Raw genomic sequence first — 22,380 nt, forward strand, 5'->3', positions numbered from 1 at the left:
TTAGTATTTTATTAAAGGACAGGAACGGGAAGGGAAGGGAGGGAGGGAGAAAGGGAGGAAGGAAGAAAGGAAAAGAAACTGAGGCTTAAAAGTGAAGTAACCTTCCTAAGGTCAGACAGCTAGAGAGCAAAGTGTCTGGATAACGACCTAGGTAGCCTCGGTAGGTCCAAACTCCTGTTCATGGTAACAGGGAAAGCACAATGAAAATATTGGAAAGGTCAGAAAATCATGTGTTATAAGTACTCCTTTGCATTGATAACAACTTTTAGGAACTTTCTATTCAATTCAAAATTCAGGAGGCACTGTCAGATTAAAATGGGACTTGTTATTATCAGTTAGGGAGAAGTGACTTGGCTCTGCCAGAAGCGGTGTATAAATTGTCTAATCAACACTTGATTGGTGTCTATGAACTTGAGGCTCCCACACACCTTGTGGAATGTGTTAATTCTTCCCTGAGTTTTGTCTACAGTTATGACTTAACAGCCTGTGTATTTAAAGTAATTTTAAAACTCTGTACGGTTAAGTCACTTTGGAGTTGCAGAATTCCAGAAGTGGTTTTTGAAGTGGGCTTTAAAGAAAAAACTGCTGATGTAATGAGAACCAACTGTATACCCAAAGAGAATTCTTTCTCTCCCTGAGCTGACTGAGGATGGTTTTGATACCACCTCAGACATAAACCATTTTCCCCATTCATGGCTGTGTCGTGTCATGTCATGTCATGGCTGTGTCATACTCAGCCTTTGGCTGGCTGTGTCTTTAAGTAAAAGGTCGCATTCTGTCACCTGTACAGATACACAGTAATACCACGGGTATCTGTTTTGAAAGCCTATGGAGTCTTCTTCCTTCTTCTGTGACTTGTCCTAACTTGTCCAGTTTGATAGGATCAGTTTTGACTAATGTCATATGTCCAGAACTCTGGTTCTCAGACTTCCCTGTGTGATAAAGTAGACCAGGTTAGAATCCAGATTCATAGTCCTGACTCAGGTGGCTTGGGAACAGAGCCCAGCAACGCGCTTCTGATGACCGGGCAGGTGATTACCCTATAGTGCTCCGTGGAGTACACCTTGACATCACCCTAGGTGTCCAGAATGTTGTTTCTTTGATTTGAAGTATATACGAATCAAAGAAGCCCAGCGAGACAGTCAACAGTAATGCCGGAAAACACCAACTGAATTGAGTCTGTTCTTGTACATCAGCTTCCAAATGAGCTTTAGATGCATTGTTTTGATGTCAGTGTGATTTCTTTAAAGTCCGAACTGATTTTTCTCAGGCCTGAAGCATAGAACACTGTGTCTCTTACCCTGCCAGGCTTGCATCTCTGATCCACTTTCATGCCTAAATGTTTTCACTGGTCCATGGAATGTTGCTGTTGTCATTGCGAGAGCATCTGTTTTGCAGCATGTCGTTGGCCAGTGAGTAAGTTGAAAAACAGCAGAGGCTTTTCAGACTTGTATTGGCAGCGAGACCCAGAGGCTCTGAGGAGGCCCAGCTGGCCCCTCTGTACCTAGATTGGCTGGCTGGGCCAGATCATCTCTCTGCATGCCACTGCCCCTCCCCCATTCAACACAAATCAGTGGTGAGGGGGGAGATCTTTTTTTTTTTTTTTAAACCTGCCTTATGTTATCTTGCAGTTTTTCTAGCTTCTACAAGGGAACAGCCTTAATAGTCTCAGACATCCCTTGCATGTACAGATTAAATTCTCGCTTACACGTCACAAGTTGTGGGGCACCTGGGCAGCTCAGTGGGTAAAGCCTCCACCTTTGGCTGAGGTCATGATCTCAGGGTCCTGGGATCGAGCCCCGAATCGGGCTCTATGCTCAGCGGGGAGCCTTCTTCCCCTTCTCTCTCTGCCTGGTGCTCTGCCTACTTGTGATGTCTCTCTCAAATAAATAAATAAAATCTTTAAAAAAAAAAAAAAAAAGACATCGCAAGTTGAGAAAATAGCCCTCCAGATGAGGTTCTGAGCTCTGTGCTGTATATCTGCACTGAAAACATTGAGCAGATTGGCGTCCTGGACCCAATTCTGCCCCTTCAGGTCCCTTGCCAGTAAAAGGAGATTGAAGATAATATCTCTTTTATTAACTCAAAACACCGTTACATGAAATCATAGGCATAAGAACACCTTGCAAAGCATGACCTGAATTTGAAAGGAAACTAGTATGAGTTACGGGAGAATCGAGAGGCCAGGCATTTTGTAAAGCAAATTCCTAATAAGTTAGGATTAGTGAGAGGCTTTTGAAAATAGTTCATGTTGATTCACATAATTCCCAGGAGCCATCAGAAAGCTGTCTGTAGCTCATTTTGAAATTTAGAAGAAGACTGTTCTCTGCCACATGACTGCCAAATTTCTTGGTCATAGAAGGAAGTAGTACATTTTGGGAAGAAACTGGAGGTCTTCTGAGTCAATGATCATGGCACAGGCAGTTTGTGAAGACTTGCTCTACAAAACCCTTACCAAACACTAAAGTTAGCGGAGCAGGTGGTGTTTGTTCCTGCCTTGCTCATCAGGAAACTGAGAGGCGGAAAGTTGGAACTGACCATGGTTGGATAGTCTAGGTCCCTACCCTTTAGTTGTAGGCTCCTGGCCCTTCCCCCATGTAGTGATTTACTTCTTAAAAATGGTATCTTGATAACTTTATTCACTTATATCTCTATCTCCCATTTTAAACAGATGAGACCCTGGTTTAAGAGAGTAACTTCTGTAGTCATTCACCGTGGGTGTGGGTCATGACCAGATATCCCTCTGTAGAATAAGAATAATATTCTGAAGTAGTTATGCTACTATGGTAAAAGATAGTGTTCCCATTCATGCTTCTGGGGCTGGGGTACAGGAGAAGTAAGATAAAATACTTACTTGTTTCCCCTTTACTTTTATAGACAATTGGGAGCATATTATACATGCGTTTCTGTACCTTGCTTTTCCACTTAACAGTTCTTGAAGTTCAGTACATAAAGAACTTTATCAGTCTTTTAAAATAGCTGGTAAATTGTCTTATTTTTGGAAAGCATTCCATTGTTTTGATACACCACAATTAATTTAACCGGTTCCTTCCTAGTAGACATTAGGGTGTTTCTGATGTTTTGCTGTTATGGAAATGCTCCAGTGAAAACCCCCAAACATCCTTCATTTTATATATATGGGAATATATCTGTATAAATTCTTACTAGTGGAATTGCTGGGTCAGTGGACTAGGCAGAGAAAACATGACAGGCCAAAATTAAGGGACATTCTAAAAATACCTGACTCCAAAACTGTCCTGATGGGGGGCTGGGGGAAGACCCACTCACAGACCAGAGAAGACTCAGGAAACAGGACAGCTAAATGCAGTGTGGTATCTTGGATCCTGGAACAGAAATAAGGGATAAAGTTTGGAGTTGAGTCCATGATAGTGTGCCAGTGTTGGTTTCTCAGTTTCAACAATGTCCCTGGGTAGTGTGCAATGTTAATGTTAGGGGGAAAGGGGTGAGAGGTATCTGGAAACTGTTCTCTCTGCAGCTTCTCTGACGGTCTAAAATTAATCTCAAAGTTTTTTCTTAAAAAAGCATTAGTGGAAAAACTGGTAAAGTCCAAGTGAAGCCTATAGTATGGTTACCAGTATTGTTCCAGTGTTAAAACCTTAATTGTGACAGATGTCTCATGATTACATAAAATGCTGACATTTGGGACAGCTACGTGGAGAGTGTATAGAAACTCTGTGTACGATCTTCTATAAATCTAAAATTTTCCACAATTAAAAGGTTTTTTTAGGGCAAGTATACTTCCCTAAGAAGTATGTGCTTTATTTTCCTTTTCAGATTTTTATTTAAATTCTTATTAGTTAACATATAGTGTAGTATTAATTTCAGGAGTAGAATTCAGTGATTCATCACTTACATACAACACCCAGGGCTCATCACAAGTGCCCTCTTTAGTCCCCATCACCCATCTAGCCCTTCCTCACCCCCATTCCTCCATCAACCCGCAGTTTATTCTCGGTTGTTAAGAGTCTCTTATGGTTTGCCTCCCGCTCTTTTTTTTTTTCCCCTTCCCCATGTTCATCTGTTTTGTTTCTTAAATTCCACGTATGAGTAAAATCATATGGTATTTGTCTCTCTGGCCAACTTATTTCGCTTAGCATAATACCCTCTAGTTCCATCCACATTGTTGCAGATGGGAAGATTTCATTATTTTTTTGATGGCTGACTAATATTCCTCTGTGTGTGTGTGTGTGTTTTCTTTTATCCATTAATCAGTAGATGGACATTTGGGCTCTTTCATAATTCAGCTGTTGTTGATAACACTGCTACAAACATTCATGCCCCTTCAAATCTATATCTCTGTAGCCTGGGGGTGCATACCTAGTGCAGTTGCTGGATTGTAGGGTTTCTATTCTGTTCTTTTTAAGGAACATCCATACCGCTTTCCAGAGTGGCTACACTGGTTTGCATTCCTACCAACAGTGCAAGAGTGTTCCCCTTTCTCCTCAACCTTGCCAGCATCTGTTGTTTCCAGTTTTTGTTAATTTTAGCCATTCTGACTGGTGTGAAGCAGTATCTCATGGTTTTGATTTGTATTTCCCTGATGATGAGTGATGTTGAGCATCTTTTCATGTGTCTGTTGCCCACCCGGATGTCTTCTTTGGAAAAATGTCTATTCATGTCTTCTGCCCATTTCTAAACTGGATTATTTGTTTTTTGGGTGTTGAGTTTTAGAAGTTCTTTATAGATTTTGGATACTAACCCTTTATCAGATTTGTCCTTTGCAAATATTTTCTCTCATTTTGTAGGCTTCCTTTTGGTTTTATCAATTTTTCCCTTTGCTGTGCAGAAGCTTTTCATCTTGATGAAGTCCCAATAGTTCATTTTTCCTTCATTTTTCTTGCCTCCAGTGACATGTCTAGTAAGAAGTCGCTATGGCCAAGGTCAAAGAGGCTGCTGCCTGTGTTCTTCTCTAGGATTTTGATGGTTTCCTACCTCAACCTTAGGTCTTTCATTCATTTTGAATTTATTTTTTTACATGGCTAAGTAAGAAAGTGGTCCAGTTGAAAGAGTGAAGGTGTCCAGCACTAAAAGCAAGTGTCTGACTTCCCAAGTGGCTAGAGAGTGGGACTCAAAGCAGGAAAGAAACGTTAGACGCAGGCATCTCATCTCCCTCATAACTGGTGCAGAGAAGGGGGAACACTGCTTGAAGAAGGGTTGGCACCCACAGCGTGCCTACCAGAAGCTCCTGGAGAAAGTGTGTCTGTACAGTTGGGGAATGAAGTCCTCTTATTTTTCTCTTTATCTTTCCTTTCCATCACAATGTGTGACGCACAATATGTGGCATCATGAAAATGTGTATGATTTCCATGTGACCTTACGTCTTCCTTTTTTCCTTTTTTAGACTTTATGTCCAACTTAGATAAAATCCTCTAAAAGTTGGGAAGATTCTGTTGCACCCAGTGTTAACAGCAATAGGAGTAGGAAGTGAAGGTTGGAGGTGTGTTGGTACCATAGTGCCCCACCGTATATGTGTGTGTATATATTTAGGTTTGAATACTCAACAAGGAAGGCTGTTTTTTAATTGTCATATTGGGTCCTGGGGCCCCAAGCATGTCTTTGAGGACTCTTCAAACACATTTGAACTGGTGGACTTTTTCAAGGCCAGGAATAATAGTAACAACAGCATTTATCACATACTGACTCGGTTCAGGCACTGGGTCAAGTGCTCCTCCTGTATTATCTTATTTAATCCTGCAGGGAAGGTGCTAAATATTATCTGCATTTTTAAAAATGAGGAAATGAAGGCTTAGAAAGCTTAAGTAATTTGCTCAAATCACATGGCCAGTAAATGGTGTGACTGAGAATTGAACCTAATTATTCTAGCTCTCGTCTTTTAAGTCATTTATTTATACTCCCGAGGATTAAAGTATTTTGGGTTGTCTCATGATGAAGCATGCTACCCAGATACAAAAGTGAAGAAAGCTCTGTAACATTTCACAAGAATATTGCAACTGGAGGGCCATGGTTGTGTAATGTAATGGACATTTATCAATCTCCAAAGTGAAATGGGTCTCTACAAGACAGAATACAAATCTAACCTCCTCCTCTTAGAAAAGGCCACCGGGGGGCGCCTGGGTGGCTTAGTGGGTTAAGGCCTCTGCCTTTGGCTCAGGTCATGATCCCAGGGTCCTGGGATAGAGCCCCGCATTAGGCTCTCTACTCCGCGGGGAGCCTGCTTCCTCCTCTCTCTCTGCCTGCCTCTCTGCCTAGTTGTGATTTCTCTCTGTCAAATAAATAAAATATTAAAAAAAAAAAAAAGGCCACTGGGACTAATTAGGTAATGGCTGTGCTTCTGCTCCTCGGGGATAATGGCTAAGGGGCCCAAGATGAATCCAGTTCTAGTTTTCAGAAGTTCTAATTGACCGTGACATTGGGCCTTTTCTAGAGGTCATTCAAATAACTATGTGAAAAGGGAAAATGCTGAGCATCTCACCACTTTTTCTGAAATACTTTTTCCTTCTCAGTTATGTATGCTTAAACTATGTTGTTTCCGTTCTGTCATTGGCTTAGGACTCTTCACAGGCACGGTTTGTCCCAGGGTGAAAACACCAACTTCTGTTCTGTTCCATGACCTTCTGCTTAAGGGGTGGCCTTGTAAATGAGTTGGTTTCTTTCTTTCCTAATTCTGAAAACTCTTTCTTATTCTAAGGTGGACTGCTGGAGATAGCTTTTGCAGTTCCTCTGCTCTGTCTCCCGACAGTGGTCTGTTGGCACCCTTCGTCACAGACAGGCTTTTAATAATCGCCTAACAGAACAGATTAAAACATCAGGACAGAAAGATTACTTTGCACTCTATGGATGTTGTTTTTGCGCAGTAACTCCTTGAAAACCGTATCATCTAATACTATGAAAACTCCTGGCTTGCTTGCTCAAAATCCTGCAAAATCTCTTATTTTGTTCTGGCTTTTGTTGGGTGCCTGATGAATTGCCTGAAAGTGAGTGGAATTCTGAAGAGTGAGGAAGAGACAAGGCTGAGCACAGGTGGCATTAGAAACTGCTCCTCGGCTGTCCTAAGCACAAGGGCAAGTCCATGACTAAACCTAAGGGGTCACATCCATCACCCCTCCCCTCCCCCCAACAGTGTGTTTGTGGCCAGAGGAGCACTCAGAACCTTGAGGCAATGTGTACATGGATGTCCTTTCAAAAAGTATTTCATGAGACAAATAAAAATGTCCCTTCAGGATCCCAGGCCAGTTAATTCAGAGTGAAGTTGTTTGTGTGAGGGATGATTTCATTCCAGCTGTTGTCCACACGGCACACCAGGCCTGGTGCAGGGCAAAGGTCTGTGCACAGCTGCCGGCTGATGTCACTGCCTGGGGTTGGGCCTGTGCTTGGGCCTGTGCTTCAGATTGTGGTACTGACTGAGCAGTAAATCCTCCCTCCCCAGGCTGACCCTGACCCATTTTTCCTTTCCCCTCCCCTCTGCCTTCCCTTCACCTCGCTCACAGTGGCCAAGGAAACTTAAATACTTTTAAGCTTTCTTTTCTTTTCTTTTCTTTTTTTCTTTTTCTTTTCCTTTTTCTTTTTCAAGATTTTATTTATTTATCTGAGACGGAGAGGGAGCACAATCAGGGGCAGGGGGCGGGGGCAGAGGGAGAGAAGCAGGCTCTGTGCTCAGCAGGGTGTGAGGCCTCTGAAGGAATACCAATAGGGGACATGTGACTACTATTTCTACTGCCACATGGCATATTCCCAAGAAAACAAGTCTACCTCATTGTTGGAAATTCATCCCAGAAACTGGCCAATTTCACATTACTTAAGTAGAACGAGCCATCATTAAGCTAAACTGTCCTTCTCTCCGCCCGGAAACTCTTACTCCTCCTACAGTTGCAGAATCCTTACAAAAGAGAGGTAAGGGTTAACAATTGACTCACCAGGACTCATTTTACATTACTCCGTGGGCACTTCGGGATACTCCTGACAGAGTATCACTGATTTCACCTGTACTGAGTGCCAGCGAAGGAAAGCTGGAAAAGTCAGAAGTCAAGCTTCCCGAGAAATGGTAAAGATATTCCAGGATTTATTATAGTGTGGGTGGGCATGCATTTATGTGCAAGTTCTGCAGTGTATCGTTAATCGTTCCGTGTTTTCAGTAGTGGTGGTGAAGGATACGATGCTTGGATTTTAAATTATGCCTTTCAGATGACTTTGCCTTTAAAAATAATGACCTCCTGATATTTTTATATTGTAGCTTTTAAAATGTGTTTTTTTCTAAAGCTGGTATGCTCTGGTGATTGTGTTAAAGAAATTCTAATACTTTGTTTTTATTACTGTATTTTTGAAATCGGCTCAAATTAAGTCAAAGCTTAAAATCCCTTTATTTCTTCTCTCTGATCTTCCCTGTTCCCTGTGTCTAGCTTCTCCCTACTGGCTGGCCGGCCTTAGAGACGCCTCGGCCAATCAGAGTCTCCTCTCCTTATGGCCCCTGCACTGATTGGTCAACATACAAAAGGGTGATCCTCCCTTGGAAACCGGGTTGTTCTCAAGTACATCTTTCTTGCTAGATGGTTGTGTGGGAGTTGTTTGCTTTTTTGTATTGTTTTGCTTTGTTGTTTTCTTTTTTGGTTTTTGGTTTGGGGGAGTTTTATTTTGCTGCCAGCGACCATTTCCTCTTGTTCCTATTTATTGTTCACTTTTATACCATTACATTTGAAAATCTGGTCGAGAGAGAATGAAGTACTCCGAGAGTCCTGTGTCTGTATTTCCAGACTCATCACAGCTATGCGTGAATGTGATGAATTTAGGACATTGCACAGATGAAATATCTTTTCCCTTTTCATCTCTTTTCAGTCACTGCTTCATCGACCTGTGAGAAATTAGAAAAAGCCAGGAATGAGTTGCAAATAGCTTATGAAGGGTTCGTCCAGAAGCTAAACCAGCAGCACCAGACTGATCTATCAGAGCTAGAGAATCGGCTTAAAGAATTTTACACCGGGGAGTGCGAAAAGTTCCAGAATATTTACATTGAAGAAGCAGAGAAGTATAAAACTCAGTTGCAAGAGCAGGTCTGTGCCTTTGGAGCCTGAGCCTGTTCTTGGTCATGGCTATTTATTTAAATTCTAATTGTGGGATGAGGAACTTCCTTTGAACGCCTATTTATTTAAATAAGTGAAAAGGTTTATCAATTAATTTTTTTCTTATGATCAAAGCAATGTTGAATGAAAGAAGGGAAGAAAAAAAAAGTTTAAAAAAAATCCTTTATCATGCAACCTGGAAGTAATCCCTTTGTGAGCATATTGATATTATACTGCTAAATGATGGGTTTGCATTTCTTCCTTTTCAGAGTGACACTTAATAACCCATATTTCCCACATATTTTTTTGTGTGTGTGAGAAAGATTTATTTAGTTAATTTTAGTTGCACATACCTACTTGGCAATAGAAGATAGTGGGGGGTAAAAACCAGATTCAGATCCACATTTTGTACAATATTTCAAAATATATCCTATGTTAATTAGTGAAGTATTATCAATAAATCCATAATAAAACCTAGATTAAAACAAAAGAATATTTTAACTCAGGGGGTTAGAAAAGTTTTTATTTATTTATAAAGTTTTTTATTTACTTATTTTAGAGAGAGAGAGAGAGAGAGAGAAGCAGGCTCCCTGCTGACCCTGGGGTCATGACCTTGGCAAAGGCAGACTTTTAACGCAGTGAGCCACCCAGGGGCCCCAAGACAAGCTTTTAAATTAAAAAGTGATAGAAGAAATAACAGAGGGAAAGAAAAATGTTTGTATTATGTACAAATGTAAAACATTAAGAAACAACTTACACAATTAAAAGGAAAAAACTGGTGAAAATAATTGGCAGTACATACAACAAAAAAATGCCTAATTTCTTTACCAGAGAGAGCCCATATCATAAGCTTCTCTTTAATTTTCTTGCTTCTCCATTTAGTAAATATTTACCGAGTGCCTAATAGACCAGGCACGCGATAAGGACTGAGGATATAAAGACCAGTATTATAGGCATGAATCGTACATGGTCCTATCACCATGAAACAAAGCCTCATTCCTCATGATGGAGTTGGCTGTTTGCATCAGGGAACCCTGGAGAGCCTGTGTGTTGGTGTTCCTGGGCAGGGACAGAGTGGAGAACTGGGAAGGGCAGATCTAGATTGGGCTGTTCTTCCTGCGTTGGGCAGCCCTTTAACTTGAATACACACTATGTATCAAGTCTCCTAATACTGTTGCTTATTACTCAAGACTTTTAATTGTTGGCTCTTTTTTTCCTTCTAGTTTGACAATTTAAATGCTGCCCATGAAACCTCTAAGTTGGAAATTGAAGCCAGCCACTCAGAGAAAATCGAATTGCTAAAGAAGGCCTATGAAACCTCCCTCTCAGGCAAGAAAGCTTTTTTTTTAAATGGATTCAGATCTAATGGAACAACGTGATATGTTTTAAAACGGAAATGATTCATAACTTTCCCTTCCAGAGAATACCCTGTGGTATTCCATTTGGGGTGTTTTGCTTTCTTTTTGCATTGTTCATTGTTAGCAGATGCCCTTTTCCCCTTAGGAGGCAAATAATACTTCGTCACAAATGCCAGCCTTTTTAGAAATAAGAGCTTTTAAAGAACGTAAAGGCCTTTTTGGTAGTAGCTGTTCTTTACCACTTGAAGTCCTGGGAAGTTAAAAGTGTTAGTTAACATCCCAGCCACAGGAAAGGGTTGGTGCTAACACTTCTCGCCGACACTCTTGCACACCAGCAACGCCATAACAGGGAGATCGCACTGGTTGAGTCAAGAAAGAATATTTTTAAATTATTTTATATTTTAAAATTATTTTATCATGATTGGAAAGGCTGAAGTAGAAGGAAAAGAAGGAGCCATTTCTTTAAGAACACAGAGGATCATGGAAGTTGTTACACTTAGCTCCGTGTACCCCTCAGAGAAGGCTGTAGACACGGGCTAAGAACGGGCGGGGCTCCCCAGTGGCAAAGACCTTTTCTCATCAGAAAAATAGAATTGTCCTGAGAAGTCAGAGATGACAACATTTGAAAGTGACTGGCCAAGGGTAGATCGTAGTAAACACTGTCGTTCTTCCTTCCTGCTAGAATTGGGTTTAATTTTAGACTTCTGTTTGGGTCACGAAGAGCAAATGGAAAAGCACACAGGAACTCCTGAGCACGAGGACAAAGGCCAGTGTTGGAGGAGCCGTCCCCTGAGGAGGATGCTGTTCCCTCTGGCCTCTGGGGGCCTCTGTGCTCTCCATCATAAAATGGAAATATCTGCCCTACTCCCCTCACAAGGCTAATTTGAGAGAGCTTAATTCTTATGAAAGCATCTTACAAATATAAAGTAACATAGTCCTACTGCTTCATAATCAACTCTTAGATCTACATGCTCTAACAACTGTAGAATACAATGATCTCATATGATTCCATTGCCTCCAAAAAAAAAAAAAAAAACCCCTTCTTTCCAGAAATCAAGAAAAGCCATGAAGTGGAAAAGAAATCACTTGAGGATATGCTTCACGAGAAGCAGGAATCACTGGAGGTAGGTCTATCTCACTTACCCCCACTCCCCAAAACTATCCCCATTCCTGAGGTTTGTGTGGTTTGGGTAATGTTTCTGTGTACATTTGCTATGTTTCTGGTGTCTGCTTGCTAACTTGTGCTCAACATTTCATTGTTTGTTTTAGAAACAAATCAATGATCTGAAGAGTGAAAATGATGCTTTAAATGAAAAGTTGAAATCAGAAGAACAAAAAAGAATATCGAGAGAGAAAACAAATTTAGTAAGTCGTGTGTGCTTCTCCATCACTACGGAGTTCTCTTCTGCTCAGCTGCCTGTGAGGATCAGCCCATGTTCAGCAGCTGGGGAAATGATAGGGGCTTGGAATCCTTTTCCTGTTTTGCAGAGTGATTTTTAAACTGGCTTATTTCAACAAAAAAGTTCACTAGTGGCTTTTAGAAATCCCAAGACCTGACATACAGAGGATGTATGTGTAGACCACATTGCGAGTGGTCTAAATCGATAACTAAGGGAAGACAAGAAAAAATGTCAGTGAGGGTCAGGGTTTCATGTGAAGACTACACTTTTTTTTTCCTTAAAACAAAAAACAAACAAACAAAAAAACCCTCCCTGGTATATTGAGATAAAATAAATTGACAGCACAACATTCACCCTTTGTTAAATGTGCAGTTCAGTGGTTCACAAATTGTGCATTGGTCACTATTATCTACTTCAGAACATTTTGTCACTCCAGAAAGCAACCCTGTACCCATTCCCCACTAAATCCCCCCAAACCCCCCGTCCCTAGGGAACCACCATTCTACTTTCTGTCTCCATGGATTTGCCAATTCTGGACATTTCCTATAAATGGAATCATGTTCTGTGTGGCTTTTTGTGTTTGGCTGCTTTGACTCAGCTTCTGTCCTTGAGATTAATGCATATTGTAATATGTATAGACACTTCATTCCTATCTGTGTCTGACCAATAGCTCATACGGATAATCCTCACTTGGGAAAAGTACAGATTTATCTCGTAAGCTCACCTTTCTCTTGGCAATTTGTATCCTAACTCACCTGCCCCCACCTTTTCTGTTTGTCTTCAGTACCACCATTTCCCTTCCATATGTTTGTGCCTGGGACTGCAGAAGCAAAGTTCTTTTGCCATTTAAAATCTCCTAGCTCGGAGAGTACATGTGCGTGGGTCTCAGTGAAATCTTTTGCGGATGTCTTTGGATACTCTCTAGACTTTTGAATACAATTGGATGAGACGAGGTCATACCCATTGAAACTTCAAAGCTATTTATACTGGAAGATTTTTAGACAAAAAGTGATTGAAAAAAAAAATCTAGGCTTACATGCAGGGTGTAAACCTTATAAGTGGTTCCAGGAGCGGATTTTAAAGAGCTTCCTGGAACTGCAGCAGATTGAAAACAAACGGAAACAGACTGAGGAAAGCAGGGTTACCTGAGGCCTGACCCCCTGTGGGAATGCACCTGATGCCCTGGGAGAGCGCATTTGAGGAAAGCCTGGGCCAGCAGGGACATCAACAAAGGTACAGCGGAAATGGGGCTGTGAATGCTCGAAGTTTAAAAATGGACATGGTATCGCTTCTCGGCCTTTTGGTTAAGATCAAGTGTAAAAATCAGAGGAAATGATACTGTCTCCTTTTAAGAAAAATGAGATGTGGTTTTCTTTTTTTTTTTTCCCCCCCTAAAGATAATACATCCTGTGTCAAAGGATGAGAGTATTTGAGGCCTATGAAATTTGGGCAAGAGCTCTGGAATTGCAGGCTTGGGTGTTAAGCCTGCCCCGGCCCTCTCCCACTCTGGCACCTTCTCTGAGCCGGTCCCCTGGGTTGTGGGACTCTCTGTATCCTATGGAGTGAGGGGTTTGCGTAGATGGTCCTGAGGACCCATTCCCTGATCATCCCTAAGGCTTGGTCTGGAGCATGAACCACTGCCCAGGAATATAGTTTGGATGACTTAACCCACTGACGCCTGTCTAAGATTAGACATCCAGTCGGTAGATCTGGCATGGTCGGTTTGTATGTTGGGATGATTCACTTAGATTTCCAGAACTAAAGCAAGGAGTCAGGATTCCACTCTGGTGGTATGCTCTAAGAGGATGTCTCCCCTTATGTAGCATTTATTTTGGACAGAATTTTAGTAGTGGACGTGCTATATGCCGTAGGGTGTCACAGAATAAATGAGAAGGACAGGCCAAGCCAGTAGAGTCCCCTCATAATAAAAATGCCAAAGACTCAGGACATGATTGTCACTCTGTTTTCCAGAAAGCCCTAGAAATGCACTGCCCTTTCATTCCTGATCAGTTACCAACTTTGTTGACAGAGAACAGTTGTTCCCTTTTCTCCCACAAAACAGCAGTAAAGGACTGCAATGGCCTCAACTCTAGCCAGAGTTGTTTTGTGCTGTAAGCAATGCTTTTTTTTTTTTTTCCCTCTTCCAGTAAACTATTTGGTGTGACCAATATTTTCCCATGTTAAGTTCCTGATAAAGAAAGAAGTATTTGTTTTCAAAGATGAAATGATTTCATTCTTATAACCAAAGACTTTGAGATTACTGTTCTCTTAACCCTTTGTCTACCTCTTCCTCTAGCTGCTGTGAGGTTAGAAGTCTCTCCCCCAATATCTAAATCTAATGAGAGACTCTGTCTATTAAGAATTTACAACGTGTGGTTAAATAACCAGAGCTGGGTTCTGCTGTGTCTGTTCCAGAAGAACCCTCAGATCATGTACCTGGAGCAGGAGTTAGAGAGCCTGAAGGCCGTGTTGGAGATCAAGAATGAGAAACTCCATCAGCAAGACATCAAGTTAATGAAAATGGAGAAACTGGTATGTTTCTTTCAGGGGTTTACCTGGCAGAACGAAGTCTGTGGCATAGGAGCTAGGCTCTGAGCTAGAACTGCGGAGTCGTTTTAACTGCTACTTCAAGGTACTTGGAAATGTGCAGAAGGTAACAGAGGTGACCTTTGCTTCTGTGGGTTTGCTCCAGGCGTATTTATTGCTGCCTTCTGGAACTTTTTTTTTGTTTCCCAGGGAATGTAGAAAGCAGCATTTGGGTGCTTGGAAAAACCACAACAAACAAATTAGACTTCCGTTTTAGTGTCTCTGAATCTTAATGCATCTATCTTAAAATCATGTGAAATCAGTACTTTAATATATCACCAACTCTGGGCTGTTGTCTTATGCCACAGACAGTTGAAAATGTAAATGAATCACATTAGGGCAATGCAGTGTGCTATCTAAATTCATCCTCCTTCTCGTGAATTAGAAGGTAATAGAAGAGTCGTGCTCTCATAAAATTAATCTGGCTGGACAGATGCAAACATTATGAAAAATATGAATGAAGTGGAGTTTGTAGCCTTGAGGGCAGAGCAACGATGTCAGCCAGTGACACGTTTACTGAGAAGTCCGTGTTTGGGTGGCACACGGCTGCTGGGAGCCAGGAGTCTCACCGAGTGGGCAGGGTTTGGCAAGGAAGCTTAAGTGATCCCAGCTATTGCCATACTTTGCCTTTGACTGTTCCAGCTGCCGCACTGTGCCTGTCCTTTGTCCCCCAATTATGAGTGATTCATTGTTGAGTGACCGAGTGCCTCATTCAAGCCCAAACCAGAGCTGGACAACAGGGAGCCTGGAGGCCACTCGTTGTTTGCTTCCTGGTTTGTTTGAGTTTTAGTGTTTGGCTTGGTTCAGTTTTCTAGAGACACCGTTACCTCACTGTTGAGGGATGTAAGGGCTAAGCCCCCACCTGCATATGTGGGTACTTTGACATGCCAGGCAGTTGTGATATTTCTTTTAAAGGAAGGAAAGAAGAATTCTTATGGTTTATTAATGGGCCTAATCTGGCATAGCTACCAGTTCCTGCCAAAGGTTATCCTGTTCCATCAAGCCTGATAACTCAGCTGATCTCACAGTCACTGGTCCTATAGATCACCCTGCTAATAATTTGTTGTCCCATGTACCATTCGTGCATCCATACTTTTCAAAATACCATATACATGAAGAATAGGCTCTGTTATAAAATTGACTACACGTTGTAATTTTTGTTGACCCAGAAATATTTTTGTTTCTTGCCATGCCCGGGAAGTATCATGGTATTCGTTAGCATTGAGTTGCAACAGGTAAACCCGTGGTTACTTTATCTTCAGGCATACCACAGTGAATGATATTGTGGGTTTGGTTTGAGACTACTGCAATGCCAGTATTGCAACAGAGTGAGTCAAATGCACTTTTTGGTTTCCCAGTGCACGTAGAAAGAAGTCTGTTAAGTCTGCAATAGCATTATATCTAAACAAAACTAAACAAAAAAAATCAATGCACATACCTTAATTGAAAAGCACTAACTCTCTGAGCTTTCAGTGAGTCATAATCACTAATCACAGGTCACCATAACAAATGTAATAATATTGAAAAAGTTTGAAATACTTCCAGAATGACCAAAATGTGTTAAAGACCTTGAAGAGAACAAATGCTATTGGAAAAGTAGCTTGCTTGACCTGGGGTTGCCACAGATCTTCAATTTATTAAAACAAAAAATCCCCCCCGAAAACCCACAATGCCTGCAAAAGCAAAAAGACTTGCTTGACCTGGGGTTGCCACAGATCTTCAATTTATTAAAACAAAAAACCCCCCAGAAAACCCACAATACCTGCAAAGCACAAAGAAGTGACATATAAGAAAATGAGGTATGCTTGTATTTGTAAGCTCGGAGCCCATGTAGAGAATGAGACTCCTAGAAAGCAAGGAGGCTTTCTCAGTACCAAAGCTTTGGTATGAAAACTAGCTGTGCGGTTGGTTGGCTGTGTGGGAACACAAGGGCTAGTTTCCTGTGAAAGGAGGAATTGGATGAGATAATACTATCAGGCCAGTCCCTGCCCAGTCTCTCATTCCAGATTTCCCCACCCCATGTGTTATCTTGAATTCCTTTATAATTACTGGAAATCCCAAGGCTCCCTTTCTGTTACAGTCTCGTTTTAGGGAAGGTTATTATCCCACCTGGCTGGCTTGTCCTGAGCACTTTCTGGATAATAGGAAATGTTAAGAACAGTAGGACTCCCAACCAAGAATCATAATCAGAGTGGATTAGTCATACACTGCCAAGACAGGGGTTAGCATTAATTCGGACAGAGCTATGATGTCACCGCCTCAGCAAGTAATAAAATATTACCTTTAGAAAGTAATGGGATGTAATCGGCTCTTCGTCATGTTAAGTGATGAAATGTCTTCTGGGATTTTATCCTTGAACCTCTCCCTTGATCAGTTTGTTTTCCCTGGAAATTTAGCCTGGGCAGGCCCGCAGGAGAACGGATGTCTCTTGCCCTGAATGGAGGAAGGAGGCTTTGTGTGGCGAGTGCTCCTTCTCCGGGTTGGTGCTCCACGGAGCTTGGTGAATCGGCGCTTTGTGTGGCCCAAATTTAAGACTACAGAGAAACTCCAAACCGGGTTAAGACCATAGTGGACAAGAACTGTCAGCTGTGGGCCTACTATGAGTTTTCTTCGAACATGGGGATTTTTTTTTTTTTCTCCAGAATTTGCCACAGGAAACTGCAGTGCCGGCCTGCGCTGTTGTTATTTTACCACCTTGAAACTGAAGGAGGCGCCCAGGGCCCATGGTTGCCCAGGGCCGGGCACAGTTCTCAGGGGCAGTTCTAACCCTCCCCACCCCGCCACCCCGAACAAGTCTATCACCCCCGGGGCCACATCAGTGACCTGGCAGAGCTTTTTTAAAAATACATTTTTAAAAAATTATTAGTCTATTAAAAAATAGATTTTTAAAAATCTATTTTTTATATTTAATTTTTATTTTTTCAGTGTTCCAAGATTAAAAACACACATCTAGATGCTCTGTTTTGCTGCCTCGGATTCTTTGGCAGCATGTCCGTGTGTAGGTATTTCAGTATTCGACTAAACCTTCCTTAATGAAATCTCTCCAAGTGTGTTAATGTCAGGAATGTGTCTGAGGGAAGGGGGGTGCTTTCCAGTTTAATGTCTAAATGCGAGCGTTCTCGTTCACACCAAGGTGGACAACAACACAGCCTTGGTTGACAAACTGAAGCGATTTCAGCAGGAGAACGAGGAATTGAAAGCTCGCATGGACAAGCACATGGCGATTTCCAGGTAAAAACGGTCCCGTTTTCCCTGAGCTCTTCCTGTCCTCATTACCACACCCCATCCACACGGAGCGTGAAATGGGACTGAAGTGGGTGGCTCACCAGGGACTGACTTCCACGTGGAAAATAGGATGGGAGCCAGTGGTGTGGACCACTGTGGTCCCCGGCTTACTGACCCTGAGATGCTTTCAGAGAAGGAGTATCACAAGACCGAGTAGGAAACAGCCCCAAACATGAGACAGTCATAAGACATGGAGAAAAGTTGTGGTAGGGTCACCCAGCCAACAAGGAACTCACCCCCAAGGGTACTTTTCCTTGGGTTGAGGCTTACACTCCCACCGTTCCTCCAGCAGCCAGGGCCCCCGTGCCCAGCCAGCCCTGGGCAGGACTCCCTTTTGTTCCAAAGGGATTGTTTCGTGGGCTCAAATTTTAAGTGGTAAGACTTTTTTCAAGTTCCTTTGAACTCAGGTCCACGTGGTTCATGGCTCTTTTTTTGTCCTCAAGGCAACTTTCCACTGAGCAGGCTGTTCTGCAGGAGTCACTGGAGAAGGAGTCCAAGGTCAACAAGAGACTGTCCATGGAGAACGAGGAGCTGCTGTGGAAGTTGCACAATGGGGACTTGTGCAGCCCCAAGAGGTCCCCCACGTCCGCCGCTATCCCCTTCCAGTCACCGAGGAACTCCGGCTCCTTCCCCAGCCCCAGCATCTCACCCAGATGACGCTTCCTGGAAGCTGGGAGACTGTCTGAAAGCATTTGTACAGGTCTGCGGGACTGACCCTAACCGCGCTCATGGGAGCGAGCGCTACGGTAGTGGACGCGTGCTGACCACTCTGGTACTGGAGAGTCGCCACCCCCCGAGGCTCCTTAGGAGACTGGAACTCTGGAGAAAGACTTGGACCCCATCCCAGAGCCTCCCCCCAAAGATCTCAGAATGGATCTACATGGACGCTGTTGCACAAAGCACTTCAAGAACAAGAGGGTCTTGTTCATTGCCTTTTTCACCTAAGCATAAGGGGAAAAAAAACTCTCAGGGGCCTGTTAAGATAAAGATTTATAACCTTTATAATGTTCTTCACCACAGACACCTTCTTGTGATTTTTGTTTTGGTCTGACTGGGGATGCGTGAATGAAATGGGTGCACAGAGTGTCATGTTTCTGACGCTGCCTCCTTTGTTCTGAATTGAAAGTCCAATGCTGCGTAAATCTGGGTATGTACTAATCTAATAACAGTGTATGCATTTCTGCAAAAGCCATAGGAGGAGGAACGATAGTCGCTTGAATTAAAATTCTCTACCACCAGCTCGGCTCAGCCCTTGACGGTGGGGAGTGGTAATGACAGGACAAGCTTTGACTCGTCCACGTCTATCCAGCTCTGTATCCTTCTGGAGTAACTTGTTGGCAGGTGTTCGGTGCTTGGCAATGTCAGCTGAAACTAGTTAGATTTTTAATGTCCCCACGTGAACCTAACATGATACTACAATCTATTTTCTCAGGCTATGCGCAAATAGAGAACCCTAATTTTTCTAAAAATCTGTATAAAGCAAAAGGGCAGTACTGGTTGATTTACTTCTGCCTTACTTTACCTTGATCTGAGCTATTCCCACGGGTTGAAACTATCTGCTCTCCCATGATCCTCACTCCCCCCTTCCTCCGCTCCTCCCACCCCCCCGCCCCCCACTGCCCCACCTCTCACCAGAGCCACAAAAGCAAACCTTCTACCTCCTACCTACTTTTCTCTGGGACAAGAAATACACTTTTCCAGAGCCAGCTCATCATCGAGGTGCCAAAACCACTTTCCAAATAAACCAAGGCCTGGATCTCCTAGTACACATTTTGGGAAACCCTAGAGAGAATGAAAAATAAGTCTTTAGCTAGTTAGAACTAAGGTAGGAGTCTGTGCTTCTCGAGGAGTAGGAACAGCCTGTTTAACTCAATGATGCCGTATTGAGTAAAACGTTTGGAGAAGAGATGCTGTTTCCATGCATCCTTTGAAGAATCCTTCTGTCCTTGAGAAAGTAGCAGAATGGTCAGTGACAATGGACAGTGGACAATGTGCAGCTCCTTCCAAGTTCACTGCAGTTTCTCTTCAGAACTTATTACCTCCCCCCATTTCTAGTACTTTGGGGGAGGGGAAGTAGAAGGAAGAACTGTGGCTTCATCTCCCTCTGCCTGCATGTCAGTGTTTACTAACCTGTGTCGCTGATGCCCAGTGGCTTTACAAGTAAGCGCTATAGGGTAAGAACGGACTTGGGATACTAGAGGTGGCTATGGCCCTCATTTGCACGTAGACTACATAGCAAACTGATCTTCATGATGTATGGTTGTTTGCATTAGTGATTGTGTCTCAAGCCTTTAACCTCCAACCGTTTCTTATGTATATAACTTTCCACGTTTGCGTCTGATAAATGGAAATATAGGTTCACTGCCATCTCCTGGCATAGCTCTCTGCTTGCCCTTCTGAGTTGTTTTCAATGCCATTAGCCAAAGTCAGGTTTGCCATCCATCTCCTACGCCTGGGACGTCTTGTGCTGTTCCTTGCTGTCCTCCATACCATTTAGGTGTCTGGGGAAATCAGTCTTTACACAATTAATACAAAATGTCTTCAGAGAATGGGAGGCAACAGGAGAGCAGATAGGAAATGAACCAGAGAACTTTGATTTTTTTTTTTTCCCAAACCAAATGTTTTCCACGTAGGATGCAAAATGTTGGCACGTCATGAAAATATGGATGTATAAACTGTAGTTGTGCTCAGTTTGTAGTGATGGAAAGTGTATTTTACCTTGATCAAATAAATAATGCTGGAATATTCCATGTAAGAATTGTAACCTCTGACCTATCCCATCCTCCAAAGTGTCACCCAGCTTTTAGCCCTTCTCAAAACCCAGGTGGCCATCTGTCTACTCTTCTGCTGTTTCCTAGGAGCTTCTAACACAACAGAATTAGTCACAGGGCTAAAATCTGGCTTTCAGAGCTAGACTTACAGGTAAGCTTCTCTGAATTCCCAGCTATGTGTGTTGGAGAAATTTTGACTGATTTTAACAATTTCTTCTGTATAAGGTAAGAAAATGGGAACAGCTAAAGTCTACATATTTTTAAAGATGGTAAAAATGCCTAAATGAAGTTGAGTCTTCCTTGATCTGGAAATTTATTTTATATTGAAAGTTGAATTTTTAAAAAATACCCGAGAATGACTCCTTTAGAACTCGTACTTTTGAGTACGACAGCTTAGAAAGGCAAGTTTACGCCATTTTTTGATACCTTTGTGTTTGCATTGTAGATACGGCTGACCCATGTGTTACTGCATTTTTAGGTCCTCGTGTGTTGTAGTTGTGATATCAAATAAAATCTTGGGTAATGATCCAAACATTGCTGGCAACATGTCCTCCGGGATGCCTTTCACAACAAACTAAAAAATGAACACTTAGCTCATTTTGTTTTTACAAAAACTTGCTTATTTAATAGAAATGAGGATATAAAGTTAATATCGATGCTTTTTTATTATAAAAAGTAGAAATGCATGGAGATAGGTAAGCAATCAAAATACATGCTCTCTGTCAGAGGAGTTAACACTTCTATTATTAGACCGGATGACTTCCTTTTAGTTTGGATGTCTGGGTCTGACTCACAGGGCACGGGGTGGGGTCTGGCACTTGACATCAGCCTCTGGCAAAGCATTAGTCAAAAGAACCCCGAAGCGGGTTATGGACACAAATGAATTTTCCATCAATTCTTCGTACTTCATCTGCCAAATCAGGAAAACTCAACAGTGGTAGCAACTGTGGTCTCCCCTTGGAGGTTGTGAGCAGTGCAAATATAATATCCTACATCAATGGTCTCAAAGTCTTCCATCGTCAGGGTGCTCTGGGAGATTCTTGTGGTGTGCCCCAGTCCTCTGTGGATCAGCCTCCAACTGTCTTGAATTGTCACGGGCCTTTCATCCTGTTGAACGACACCCCCACGTGCTGAAGCACAAGCAACAGCTCCCATCCACCCAACACCATTGGGTGTTGTTTTCCAAGGCCAAAATATATACTTATAAAAGATTATTTGGTATGTGTAGCACAGGGGAGCTTTTACACTGTATCGACATTATACTGTTTGGTTCGCTCTTTCTGCTCTTCAGGAAGTGGCTACTTAATACAAAATGTATTCTTTTGGAACTCGAAGAATGTAGAACTGGAATTAGGCCAAAAAAAAAAAAAAAACCAGGGATAAAAATTTCCACTGCTCTCCCCCTGACATTGCCCACTCAGTAGTTCTACGACACAGAATTTAAAGGCAATTGTGAATGAGTAAGAGCTCTTGATTGTTCAGATTTGGGGGAAGCAGAAGTAGAAATAGTCCAAAGGACTCTGGTGAGGAGAAAAGTTGTACCTCAAGGATGGATAACATGATGCCCTAGATGACATAACTTCCTATTTCTAGAAAGTGAGATGGTCACTTTTAAGATGCTTCATCCAACTTTGGTGATAAGAATGTAGTGTGTTCTGGATTAATTTAATATAACTCCAATATTACCAGTATTTTAAAAAAAATACCCTTTCTGCTCATTAAAAAAACATTGTTGCAAATCACTGATATCTTCAAAGTGTGACGTCGCTTTTAAAAACATATACCTAGTCCTAGGAAACTACTTTTCTCCAGGGAGAGTTATTTTCTACCAATCATAGTAGCCAATACACTCTGGCTTATGGGCTGAGTGTGTCTTAGGAGGCCAAATCTCTTCTGGCAAGGAAGGGATTATTCCATGGTGGTAGAAAGCTGTTTATTTTAGTGA

The 22,380-nt window shown here is 42.2% G+C and overlaps 2 protein-coding genes across 9 annotated transcripts in view; one reads left to right on the forward strand and one right to left on the reverse strand.

Moving 5' to 3' along the window:
- Nucleotides 1-20,419, forward strand: part of MTUS1 (microtubule associated scaffold protein 1) — a 166,384-nt gene extending 145,965 nt beyond the window's left edge. For 6 of the 8 annotated variants that reach the window (XM_045988043.1, XM_045988071.1, XM_045988033.1 and 3 more), the window contains 7 exons: nucleotides 8,812-9,026; nucleotides 10,259-10,364; nucleotides 11,444-11,517; nucleotides 11,663-11,758; nucleotides 14,209-14,325; nucleotides 17,513-17,610; nucleotides 18,108-20,419. In XM_045988043.1, the coding sequence (XP_045843999.1) occupies nucleotides 8,812-9,026; nucleotides 10,259-10,364; nucleotides 11,444-11,517; nucleotides 11,663-11,758; nucleotides 14,209-14,325; nucleotides 17,513-17,610; nucleotides 18,108-18,321 (920 nt within the window). In that variant the 3' untranslated portion in view covers nucleotides 18,322-20,419. The remainder of the gene's footprint in view (nucleotides 1-8,811; nucleotides 9,027-10,258; nucleotides 10,365-11,443; nucleotides 11,518-11,662; nucleotides 11,759-14,208; nucleotides 14,326-17,512; nucleotides 17,611-18,107) is intronic. The other 2 variants (XM_045988051.1, XM_045988061.1) reach the window with 2 other exon arrangements.
- Nucleotides 18,501-22,380, reverse strand: part of PDGFRL (platelet derived growth factor receptor like) — an 84,660-nt gene continuing 80,780 nt past the window's right edge. The window contains exon 6 of the mRNA XM_045988108.1: nucleotides 18,501-21,542. Coding sequence (XP_045844064.1) covers nucleotides 21,354-21,542 — 189 coding nt within the window. The 3' untranslated portion in view covers nucleotides 18,501-21,353. The remainder of the gene's footprint in view (nucleotides 21,543-22,380) is intronic.

This window comes from Meles meles, chromosome 2, assembly GCF_922984935.1.
Source record: "Meles meles chromosome 2, mMelMel3.1 paternal haplotype, whole genome shotgun sequence".
Lineage (NCBI taxonomy): Eukaryota > Metazoa > Chordata > Mammalia > Carnivora > Mustelidae > Meles > Meles meles.